At 47.4% G+C, this 12,334-nt stretch overlaps 1 protein-coding gene across 5 annotated transcripts in view; it reads left to right on the forward strand.

Annotated features, from left to right (window-relative positions):
- DPYSL2 (dihydropyrimidinase like 2) overlaps nucleotides 1-12,334 on the forward strand; it is a 96,920-nt gene that overhangs the window by 51,155 nt on the left and 33,431 nt on the right. For all 5 annotated transcript variants that reach the window (XM_045005591.1, XM_045005590.1, XM_045005593.1 and 2 more), the window contains 3 exons: nucleotides 7,660-7,824; nucleotides 9,935-9,996; nucleotides 11,344-11,424. In XM_045005591.1, the coding sequence (XP_044861526.1) occupies nucleotides 7,660-7,824; nucleotides 9,935-9,996; nucleotides 11,344-11,424 (308 nt within the window). The remainder of the gene's footprint in view (nucleotides 1-7,659; nucleotides 7,825-9,934; nucleotides 9,997-11,343; nucleotides 11,425-12,334) is intronic.

A 12,334-nucleotide genomic window follows, 5' to 3' on the forward strand; every position in this document is an offset into this window, starting at 1 on the left:
GAAAAGCTTTTTTTTTTTTTAAAAAGCAATTCAATCTTTTTAACTAGATGCTTATTCTCAATGCTGTAGACATGGATAAAAAGGACGAGTTGCTGGCAGGTAATGCACCAGCCTAGAGTCTGGGGAGCAGTGTTCTGGTCCCAAATTTGCCACTTATTGTGGGTGAAATTTTACTCCTGTTACAAGGCCGACGCACCACTTCAGTCCTATTTAAGCCTTATTTTGAGGTCTGAAGTGGTGCATGTAGGCCCATGCCAGCCCTCTGCGCTAGGGCAAATTTCCTTCTTTGTGGCCTTGGCAAGACAATTTGGGTGAAATCCTGGCCCCTTAGAAGTCAATAGTAGTTTTGCCATTAACTTCAGAGGGGAATCTTTTCACTCTTCACCTTTCTGTTGCAGTTTCCCCAGTGTGCCTCACAAAAGTCACTCTCTCCATCTCAGAGGAGCAATTTTCTCAGACTCCTAAATTAGGGTGCTAAATCAGCCTGTAGGGGTCGAATGCTCAAAAGGAGTTAGGCTCCTAGCTTTTATTTAGCCTTCTATCTTCTTTTGAGCATTCAGCCCTAGGAGCTTTAAACAGATAGCTGGGCACAGATGTATATATTTACGCACTTAAGTGTAGAATTGTGGTGGTGTTGCTCTTTTCAGCAATGATAAGAGACTGGTCAGTTTCATTTTTGATTTTGGTCAGTTTCACCATTTGCTTCCCACACAGTAACCCAACACTGTTGCATTTGGGATTCCCAATTCTGCTTTGGAGAAGGTTAAAATTTAAATGCATGTAATGATTTCTATTCATAGTGAATCATTTTTTGAGGTCCTTACCTTGGGTTCTCCATTTACCTCACCGAAAATAGGCCTAAATAAGACCTGGCTTACAAATGAGTAGGAACTTCATCCCAGATCCTGAAAGTTTTTGAAGCACCCAACTCCCATTGATTTCAGTAGGAGTTAGGCGCTGTCAATACCTTTGAGGATCTCGGCCTTCAGGATTAGGGATGAAATTGACTCTAGTTCAGAGAGCCAGCACAAAATCTATGCATCACTCAAGTCCTGTTTTGCAGGCAGTTATGTGTTTCACAGGGGAGAATTTCAACTTTAGTCCTTTAGGGCTGTGTCATCAGCCACTTTTTTCAACTTTAGCTTAAACACAGTTGACAGCTTCCTCTTTAAAGATTAGAATTTGGCATTGTTTGTGTAGTAATAATGGAGACCAGGATGAAAACATCTGGGTCAGGGAAGGGAGAAAATCAAAGCAATAAACAAATGCAAAGTAAGGGGGTGATAACAGCATCTGCTGAGAGCGTTTCTTTTGAATCCATCCTGAAGTAGCTAAGCCACACACTGCTCCAGGAATTGAACATCCCATTCCCTCGCTTCCAAATCAAAGGAAAGAAACTAACAACAGTACAAGCAGCGGGGTTCCCAAGAGACAAATTGTTCAGTAGGGTCAGAACGGGACGCTGCATTTCACATGTGAAGCTTCCAGGGTGATCTGCGAGACTGGGTTTTCTATGTGTACTAGTGGGTCAGGAGCCCTTGCGTCCGTGGTCTGCTAGCAGATAATACCCCAGGGTCATTGCGGGAAGCTAGGAGTGTGGGAAAAAGGGAGGAAGAGGCAGCTGGATTTTCATAAACTTCTCTGTAGACATGTGAAGCATGGCAATCTTAAAGAAAACGCTTTTGTTTCCCTCCATGCTAGCAAGTTCTGTCTGAGGCCTGGAAGTAAATCATCCTGTTTGGATGCATGTGCACAACTCCCACTAGTGCTAATGGGAGTGGGGGGTCATCTGGCAAGGGACAATTGCAACTCACTAATCCAGGGACAGTGCCTAGTTCTTTCCTGTTTGATTCTGGTGTCTGACCCTGATATCTAAAAGACTTAGATGGACATAGGCTCATTGATACCAGCTGGAGCTTTGGCTCTTACATTTTCATTTTAAAGAACAGTTGAGGGAGCCTCTAGAGGCTGGGGGACTGGGCTCTGACCTCACTGGTCTGGTTTTCAATTGGCCATCTTCCCAAAAGCACAAAACATGCTGGGTCTCTCTCCTTCCCCACCAGTGTGGACACATTCAAACTGCCTTGTACTATTATAGTTATACCTGCAGGGATGCCAATATAAGGCACCTTTATACCAGTATAACTGTGTGGCCAGTATGGCTGTATTGATTTAAACTATTTTGGTAGAAAAATCACACTGCTAACCAAAATAGTTACATCAGTACAAACCTGGGTGTAGGTGACACGTAGGTCTGATTTGGAACCAAAACTGTAAGGGTAGATTTGAGTCTCTGCTCCCTTCCTCTCCTGGAAATTCAGAGGCGTTCAGAGGGGATTCCAGATTTGTTTTCCACTCCGAGTTTGGGGCCTTTTTATTTCCTGCTGCGTCTCTACAACAATCAGACCATCATGCGGTAGCCTGCATGTAGACGAGTGCTTCGTCACTCGCGGTACAAATCAGCCGGAGACCTCTTACTTTGCAAAACTCAATGTCCTTTTATTTCCCTGTGTTCGTTCCCACCACCATCTATATACAACTCTGTACAATTCAATAGGAGATAGGCAGCCACCTGGGGGACAGCTAGTTCCTGTTGCTAGCTAGGAGCAGCAGTTCCTCACTCCTTACTCCTCCTGTTCCCCCCCTTTCCAATTCCTTCCTGCCAGCTTTATAGGCCTTCTCCCCTGTGAAACATGCTAGCAGGTTCTGAGCTAACAGGGGCTGGTTCAGTGCCTCTTAGGCCAGCACCCTGTTACACTGCAGTAAATGTGGTCTCTTTGGTGCTAGCAACTCTCCACTATGGCAGAGGGCATAGTTTTTAATTGAGACCTTAAATAGAGAAAATGGCACCATCCTAACAAACAGCCAACGGATCTGTCTGGTCTCTCCCTTTTTGTTGCTGATGCCTGGCCGTAATGACCAATTGTAACACTGCGCTTGGTTGCAAATATGTCTTGTCTGGCGTTGCTGTCTAATCTAAATCTATCCAGTGTTTATAATGTACCCATTACCATAGTCTCTGACTGCTACCATACCCGTGTTACTATCACACCGTTTGCTCTGTTATACCTCTTTTCCCCACCCTGTGTCTGTCTTGTCTTGTCTATTTAGATTGTAAGCTCTTTGGGGCTGAGTCCATCTACCACTCGGTGTTTGTGCAAGGCCTAGAGAAGTGGGACTGCATTCTTAATTGGTCCTTAGGCATTGTGGTAATTAGCAATATGTGGTTTGCAAAGTAGCCTGAGATAGTCTCGACAATGATGATCAACTGACAGCAGCTTTTCGATCTGAGTGCATAAACGGAGCAAGATTTGGCTTGCATAGTCTTAAACCATCAAAGAGCTAAAGGAAGCTGTACAAGATGCGTCAGCAACGCTGCTTCCACGCTAGATGTTCCTAATCCCTAGTGCTGATTTTCTCTCTCAGATGTGCCACCATCTCCATTTTTATAGCCTTATTATAACCAGCTGTGCTTTGATTTTGTCAGAGATCAGATGGAGATTCTCCATCTCTCTAACCCCCACCACTTCCAATTACTCATACTTGGACAGCACATGAAATAAGAGAGCGACAAAGTTCTGATTCGAGACACCAGAGTCTATCCTTTGCGCTGGGATCTTACAGCTGTGTGGTGTTTAACCCTTTCATGCCAGGAGGCAAGATTGCCTAATGATCCCTTTGCGCTCTAATTTGCACTTCTATAGCCCTTTTCATCCAAGCATTCAACAATTTAAGCCTCTCAGCATCATGGTGTGTTAGGTGGTAACTATTCCCTTTTTATTATTGTGCACACTGAGGTTCAGGAAGACTCCGACCAACATTTTAAGACTTGGGTGCCTAAAAGTAAAATGCCTAAATCCATATTCAGACACATAAATAAGTGGCCCAAGGAAGGACAGTTTTGTGGTAAGGGCACTGGACTGGGACTCAGGAGATTATGGTGCAATTTCTGTCCCTTTCACGGACTTCCTCTATGACCTGGGTCAATTAACGTCTTTGTGTCTCATTTCCCACTGTGCAATATGGGGACACAATCTCACCAGGGCACTGGAGGTTACATTCTTAAATGTTCATGAGGCTTTCAGATACGGCGTAAACTATTCAGAGCGGAAGCAACTGGTCTTCACGACGGGCTGAGACCCACCAACTAATTTCACAAAAGGCTGCCGTTGAAGTTGTTGCGCCTATGGATCTAAGCTGCAGTTGAATTCGCAATGCGGCGGCAAAACGTTCTGCGTCACACCCTCCCGCCTTGCAGAATTACTTGCTACATTTAGCTGCAGGCACAACTTCATTCGAAGGGCACAGATATTGTAACCGTTACTTGCTGACAGTCACGTAGCCACCGTCACAAAAATGGAAGCGACGGCCAAAGCTTCTAATTCATGCAACAAAGATGGTTGCTTTACGTAATCCTCTTTACTTCCTGGAACACTCGCTCATCTCAGGCAGTTTAGGGACATCGTTACTTATTCAGACGGCTGGCTGCGGCTAATGAGGCGTTCAGGGAAGCGACGCTGTTTCTACCAAGTTTCTCATGTAAATCTTGGATGGTTTGTCTGGCTCTGAGTAAGAGCAAAGGGATGGATTGTGATACGGCAAAGGCTAGCAGGGCCTGAGGACTCCGTCTCTCATTTCAGCAGTTCCCTCATGATTTAGAGCCAAATGCTGGGCTGACTGCAACCCAGATACTTAACAATATAGTTAAACTGCTCTGGTTTCTCTGCTGATAACTAAACAGGTTTCATGTGTTTTTTTCCCCCCTGTTGGCCAATGTACAATCAGCCCAGCTCTTTTCTCTCCCCTCGCGCCTACACAAGTTCAATTTGTGACCTCTAAAGCCATGAGATTGTCTTTTTCTTCCCCCTTGAGCAGCTGCCCAGTCTTTCGGACTCTGGCTTTGTGGCCTTGTTCCATGCTTGTGTTTTTTCTCCAGGACGTGGAGCCCTCTGACTGCATGGTCCTCAGGGCTTGTTGACTCGAGAGAGAGCTCCTTGTAGTACTTACATTTAAACAATTTTTGGAGGGGATATTGAACGTCATGTTTCAGGGTTTTAGGATTTTTCACCTGTTGATCTCCGAGCTCTTTACAAAGGAGGGTAATATGATTATCCCAATTTTACAGACAGAGAAACTGAGGCATGGGGAGGGGAAGTGATTTGCCAGGTGGCCGAGTCAGGAATAGAATGCAGATCTCTTAGTTCACTGAACTATGCTGCCTGTACCTACGACATTGGTGTTAGTTCTAATCTGTCAAGTTCCTCATGGCTCTGGACCCGCTTCCCTCCTTCATGTGATGCTGCTTCAGTTGCAATCAGTGGAGGCCCTAGAAATGGAGTCCTCTCAGAAGAGGTGGCTGGCAGCACGTTCTCCGTGAAGGTGTTTAGAACTCGCCTCTTCTTCATCCACTGGAACCCAGATTTGCCAACTTCCCTGGGAATGCTGCAGATCCCAGCTTGGGCGTTGCGGGGATGATGAACTGGGATGTAGGGGGGTTGTGTTGGAGTCATTATGGGTGGGCTAATATCAGAATATCGGCAGCTCAGACAGGGCTTTAATCTGAAGTTTTTGCATTGACTGTTGTTTTTAACAGCTAAGTTATACAGCTAGTGCTAAAAAAAAAAAATCAATACAGTAGACTCTGTACAGGGCTCCTTTTCAGATTACACTCGGAAGGCCTCCCTTGTGCATACGTATTTGAGGTGAAGCTCACCCTTGTGCCAAGAGCAATCACAAGGTCTACTGTGCACCACTTAAGCCCCATTTGAACCTTGGGCTGAAGGTGGATGTAAGTGGTACATAGATCTTGTCTGGGTCCCTCTGCACACAGGTAACTATCACCCTGGATCTACAAATGGCACCTTAAAAGAAGTTCATTGAAGGGGTGCGCGAATATATACAATTGCCATGGTCTCTGGATTGACTACAGTGTGCAAATTAGGGGTCTATCAGCAGGTTTTAAAGACAATTATAGCCTTAGTTATTTTGGTGGATTTAAAGAAAAGCTGAACTTGCTCGCTGGAATCTTTGCTGCTCCCTCTTTTGGTGTTAGTTGTGGGATTATGGTAGCAGCAAATCAGAGACTAGGTGCAGAAAGTGGACCTTTTAATATATCATCTTTGTATTTAGACTGGAAGCTCTTTAGGGTAGTATACACAAGCAGACTCACCCCTGCGGCGCCTCCTGCTGGTGACTCCTGGGAATTAGCTCGATTCAGCTCCGGAGCTCCCTCTGCAGGCCGGTGAGCCGCCTGTCCTCCGGCCCCCGTGTCCCTCCCTGGACCCGGTGCCCTTTTACATGGGGTGCTGCCCCTTGGCAGTAACCCCTTTCTCTCAGGGTCTCCCCTCCCTGGGAAACCTCCTCCCTCTATCCCCACCTTGCCTCAGTATATGGCTGCTGCCAGTCATTGTCTAGCCCCACACCCTGGGGCAGACTGCAGTATCAGCCACTCATCACTGGCAAGGAGGGTTTGGACCTGCTGCCCTCTGCAACCCCCAGTACCTATTAGCCCAATGCTAGGCCGCAGCCTGGGGCTTTCCAGGCTGGAGCTCCCCAGCTCCTCAGCCTTTCCCCAGCCCTGCTTCACTCAGGGTACGTTTACACTTACCGGGACGGTCGACGCGGCGAGTTCGACTGCTCGGAGTTTGAACTATCGCGTCTGATCTAGACGCGATAGTTCGAACCCCGGAAGCGCTAGTTCGAACTCCGGTACTCCACCGCGGCAGGAGGAGTTGCCGGAGTCGACCCTGGAGCCGCGGAGTTCGCTTCCGCGGCGTCTGGACGGTAAGTAAGTCGAACTAGGGTAGTTCGAATTCAGCTACGTTATTCACGAGCTTAGTGTAGACCAGGGCTCAGATACCTTGTGTCTAGCTCCCTCCAGCCAGGCCTCCTCCTATAGCTAGAGAGAGACTCCCTGGGCTTCTGGCTCACAGCCTCTTATAGGGGCCAGCTGGGCCTGATTGGGGCATGACCACAGCTGAGCCTACTTTCCCCAATCAGCCCAGGCTTCTTGCCCTAGCCACAGCCCTCTCCTGGGCTGTTTTAAGCCCTTCAGGGCAAGAGCAGGTGACCACCCTGCTACAGGTAGGGACAGTCCTTTTGTTCTGTGTTTGTACGGTGCTGAACACAGTGGGGTCCTGGTCCGTAACTGGAGCCTCCGAGGTGTGATAATACACTCCAAACCCTTTGGGGTACCTTATCCAGCGTCTCATGGGGCACAGAGTAGACAAAGATGTCCCTCAGTTTGACTGGAAAGCTACTCACTGATGCTCATGGAGGGCGGGGCCTTCTTGTCTGTCATTGTTTGTAACCCTAATAGGAAACAGGGGAGTAACTGTACATATAATTGCAATGGTTTGAATTTGCACTGGCTTTGAACTAGGAATTTCATCTGCTCCATTCACATACTCCTGCAGTGAAACACTCTAGTAACTGAATTATTTCCTCCTTTAGTTTTTGCTTGTAATCAAATGGCAGAGTGGGTTCTCGAACGCTGGGCTTTGGGAAACACACAGATCTTTTCAAACTCCAATTTTTCTTTAGAGAGAGGGGAAAACGTCCTGTTTCAGAGAGTCAGTGGAAAGCGCGATCTGTCTTGGATGGCTGCTAAAGACCTTTGGACGCATATTGACGGGTGCAAATGCTTTATGTCTTTTCCAGTTGATCACGTAGTTCCGGAACCAGGGACCAGCTTGCTCACGGCATTTGACCAGTGGCGAGAATGGGCGGATGGCAAGTCTTGCTGCGACTACTCTCTGCATGTGGATATCACGGAGTGGCATAAAGGGGTACAGGAGGAGATGGAAGCCCTGGTGAAAGACCACGGTAAGTTTTGGGATCATTTAAATCGATATGTTTTTACTGATTCAAATTTTATTCTCTTTTTATTTGTTTTGGTCAAAATTAACGGCCAGATCACAGTTCAGAATGGGGTCTGTTTTTTTTGTTGGGGCTTGGTATATCAGGAGGCAGTGTGGTAGGGGGGCTGGAGAAGCAAGGTTAGTATACGGGGTGGGAATGGAATCCAGTGTTGCCGTTCTGAATCCTTCCTTCTGGAGTGGCGTTTGGGCAGGGAGACTGCACTGACCATGTGTAGGGGGTAAGACGTGACGGCTGGGGTGGTATTGCCCATGGGTGCCGTGGAGAGCTACCCATGTCATTCAGAACAAGGCATGCCAGATCCTCAGATGATCTAAACTGGCATAGCTGCATTGTCTTCAATGGAGGTTTGGTGAGCTGCAGCCACAGAGGATCTGTACCTTCTCTGGAGATGGGCATCTCCCTAGAGGAGTGATGGCGACGCTTTTGTAGGACGTTTCTCTCCCCATTGGCCGGTGTCAGCAAGAGAGCTGTAAATCATCCAGGGGAGAGAGAGGCGGCCTGACTTTCCTTTCACTTGCAATGGTGCAAGTCCAGAGTAACTCCTGGAGTTAAACTAGAGTAAGCGAGAAAAGAATCCGGCTCAGGAAGAACAATCCTTCAGTGGCCAGCGAAGGTAGGAGAGTTAGATAAGATGAGTGAATAGGTCTTTCCCATCTCTGATTTCCTTGACTTTTCGTCCCTGGGCTGGAAGGATTTTCCATCCTGTTTATGGTTTAAAAAAACCACCACCAACAAACTTTTACATCCTAATGGTGGTTTTCCTACACATCCTGGTTAAGAATTTTTACCCTGTCGTGCTATAGAGTGCAGGGGAGGGGAGGCCGATTTGCATGAACTGTAGAAACGCTTTGTTAGTAATTCCCCAGCCATCTAGCAGGAGGGGTTGTGAAACCAGGCAGCCAGTACCCATTTTTCAGGTATTTGGCTTATTTTTTTGCTCAGACTCCCACAAAGCTGAATCCAAAAGATTTATTCCTTTTTGGTGTTGAGTGGTGCCCTAAAGGCTGAGCTCTCCTCTCTGCCACAGGGTGGGCTCCATCATTCTTACTAGTGGAGTTATTAAATGCCACATGGCTAAGAAGATGGTGGCCTTTAATTGTGATTTATTAAGTGTTGTGTGTGTTTCACAGCAGATTGAATTTATTTCTTTATTATTTCTGCTCTCCGGAGGAGCCCAGAGAGGTCCACATCTTATTTCCAGTAGCGTTTCCAGGGCTCGTCAGTTGTACGGTCATACCCGGTGTATTTCAGTACATTACAAACTGGGGGATCAATTCTGCTCCCAGTGCAGTCAATGACAAACTCACATTAACTCCAGTGGGGGTAGGTCCATTGTCATGCATGGCGCACAGTCCAAGGGGCTGATACTGCCAGGTGCTGAGCACCTTAACCTGACATTGCATTTTCACAGGAGCTGAGGATGCTGCACACTTCCCAGGAGGCACAAAAGGTCAGATCCTCAGGTGGTGTAAATTAGCATAGCGCCATTGATTTGATTGGAAGTACCTTGATTTACTCCAGCCGAGGATCTGGCCCTCAGAGCCAAGAAGGATTGGGCTGTCCGTAGCAGACCGTTCCATTGAACAGATGCAAAATCAGTTCATTTTGATGGGAAGAGGTTAAAAGTTTCTTAAAGCCAGCCAGTGTCTATGCTTGTTTCAATGGTACATCTGGTCCACTCTGGCAGGAAGGGGAGAGTCCTCCTTATTCAGTTCAAGACAGGTGGAATATTACAGGGCCAGGACTGTCTTACTCTGCAGTTTCCAAACCGTATAGTCAGTTTTAGCTCTAAGAACCTTGTGCTCGATTCTCTTCTCACTCACACCAGTGTATTCCCATTAGCTTCACTGAAGTTCCTCCTGATTTACACCAACATGAGTGGCAGGAGAATCAGGCTCTGGAGCTGTTATGGCTAGACAGCCCATCTATTAACTTAACTTCTGTGTGGATCACTTTGTTTATGTAACTTGTGCCTGGCTCACTTGTAACTTCAACGTTATCTATGTCTATTACTTGTACATCCTGGGTGTTTTCTTTGTTTTGTCTCTGCTAGGTGTGAATTCCTTCCTGGTTTACATGGCCTTTAAAGATCACTTCCAGCTAACAGATTCTCAGGTAGGAGGGCTTTACGTTCACAAGTGATGCTTTAGCCACACCCAGGTTATTGGGCTCAATAGAGGAACAAATGGGTGACATTTAATGGTCTGTGTTATACAGGAGGTCAGACTCGATGGTCTAATAGTCCTTTCTGGCCTTAAACTCTATGAATCGATGTTCTATGCCTGTATCAATGATTCAGATTATGCCGTCAGCCGGGATTGAACCGGAGGCCTCTGGATCTAAAAGCAAGAGCTTCTCCTGCTGGAGGTAAAAGAGCAGCGCTGACAGTCTCGCTCCATTGAAGTCGGTGGCAATATGCGCATTGATTTCAGTGAGGCCACGATTTTACCCCAGGCCCTTTAATTTGGAGGCAGTACCAGACTCATAAACCTCTCTATGTGGTCTAGCCGTTAGAGGGAGACAAAGCCAAGCTGGTTAGCATGTGTTACACACGCTATTCTGGGAACTAGTGCCTGATTTTAACTGGGAAAGCACCTCTTGGGTTTACTATTGGAATCATTGAGACCTTAAGAAAAAATTCCCTGTGGCAATTCTATCTGCACTCCTCAGTCATTGGATATGTTTCATTGTTGGGATGCAGAAGGCTTTTACTTCCAAACGTGACGTGATGGAGATTTTCCTCAGTGTCTGACATTCGCTTTGAATTGAGTAAGAGGTGACTAAAAAATTGGTCTTTTTTATCTAAGAACATGGTCAAAATTTTCAAATGTGGTCACGGATTTTGTGAGCCCCATCTTTGGATGCTCAGCATAAGACCCAATGCACCTCACTGTCAGAGAGGCAGAGCTCCAGCAACTCCCACAATGCAGTGGGAGTTGTGGGCGCTGATCAGCTTTGAGAATCAGGGCCAGTGCTTTTCAGGTTGGGCACCCATGATGTGAGGCATTAAAGATGCCACTTTTGAAAATTTGGGCCCTTAGAACTTCTACTGATAATGCCCTGGAGAACATACCAATTCCTGTTTTGTGCTCCATTATAATAATAATAATAAGTAATAATACCTACCTCTTATATCGTGCTGCTCATCTGTGAGTCTCAAAGTGCTTTAGAAAGGAGGCCGTTATTGTTATCCCCATTTTACAGATGGGGAAACGGAGGCATGGAGAGGTGAAGTGGCTCAGCAAATCAATGGCCGGGGCAGGAACTGAACCCAGCTCTGAGTCCCAGTCTACCGCCTTATCTTTTACGGCAAGCTAAAGGGAGCTTGTCTGTCTCAGTCACTTTCCTTTTGTTTCGGTTTTATGTAACAGCTTAAGTTAAAGGACATTTAAGCTACAAGAACACTGGAGTATTTGTAAGACCAAAAGGTATATATCATATGGTGTCCCGTCTTTCTCCTAGATATACGAGGTCCTGAGCGTAATCCGTGATATAGGTGCCATAGCTCAAGTTCATGCTGAGAACGGTGACATCATTGCTGAGGTATCTTATCTGTTTGCTCTGTGGAATTTTAGCTGCATTATGCTGTCAGGTGTTCAAACTCCAAAGCCCGCTCTTAAAACCCATAGCAGGAAATCACTAAGATATGGGGGAGTGTAAGCTGTTGGTCGAGGCTCAACTCTCCAGCTGGCGGGAGGGGAGCCACACCGACTCGCTTCTTGTCCCCTCTAACTGGTGGGACGGCACAAAATCAGGGTTAGCACCGTCTCACGTTCTCAGGCCCTCTGGATCAGGGGGGGGCTGAATAACGATAGTTCAATATAAGCCCAGGCCCTCTGGAGCAGGGGGGCTGGGTGACCGCAATCAGTCTCAATAAGCCCAGGCCCTCTGGAGCAGGGGCTTGGGTAACAGCAATCAGTCCCAATAAGCCCAGGCCCTCTGGAGCAGGGGGCTGGGCAACAGCAATCAGTCCCACTAAGCCCAGGCCCTCTGGAGCAGGGGGCTGGGCAACAGCAATCAGTCCCACTAAGCCCAGGCCCTCTGGAGCAGGGGCTTGGGCAACAGCAATCAGTCCCACTAAGCCCAGGCCCTCTGGAGCAGGGGCTTGGGCAACAGCAATCAGTCCCAATAAGGTCCGGGTTCAGACCCTCAGGCAGGGGACGAACACAAGGCACACAGTCTATCAGGGTAAGCCCAGGCCCTCAATTAGGGCGGGGCAGCATAATAGCAGTTCTACGCCCAGATCCTTACAGCAGGAGCTGGGCAACACCAGTTCAATATAAAACCCAGGCCCTCTGGATCAGGGGGCGGGGTACCAACAGTTTACTACAGCAGTTCAGTTTAGGGCTCAGGTCCTGACGTCAGGAGCTGAGCAACGACAGCCACTCAGGTCAGTGCAGGCGTCTGTCTGCGTTGGGGTGAGGGGGAGACTGCCACCCGTGAGTGGGGTGGC

This window comes from Mauremys mutica, chromosome 2 (assembly GCF_020497125.1).
Source record: "Mauremys mutica isolate MM-2020 ecotype Southern chromosome 2, ASM2049712v1, whole genome shotgun sequence".
Classification (NCBI taxonomy): Eukaryota; Metazoa; Chordata; order Testudines; family Geoemydidae; genus Mauremys; species Mauremys mutica.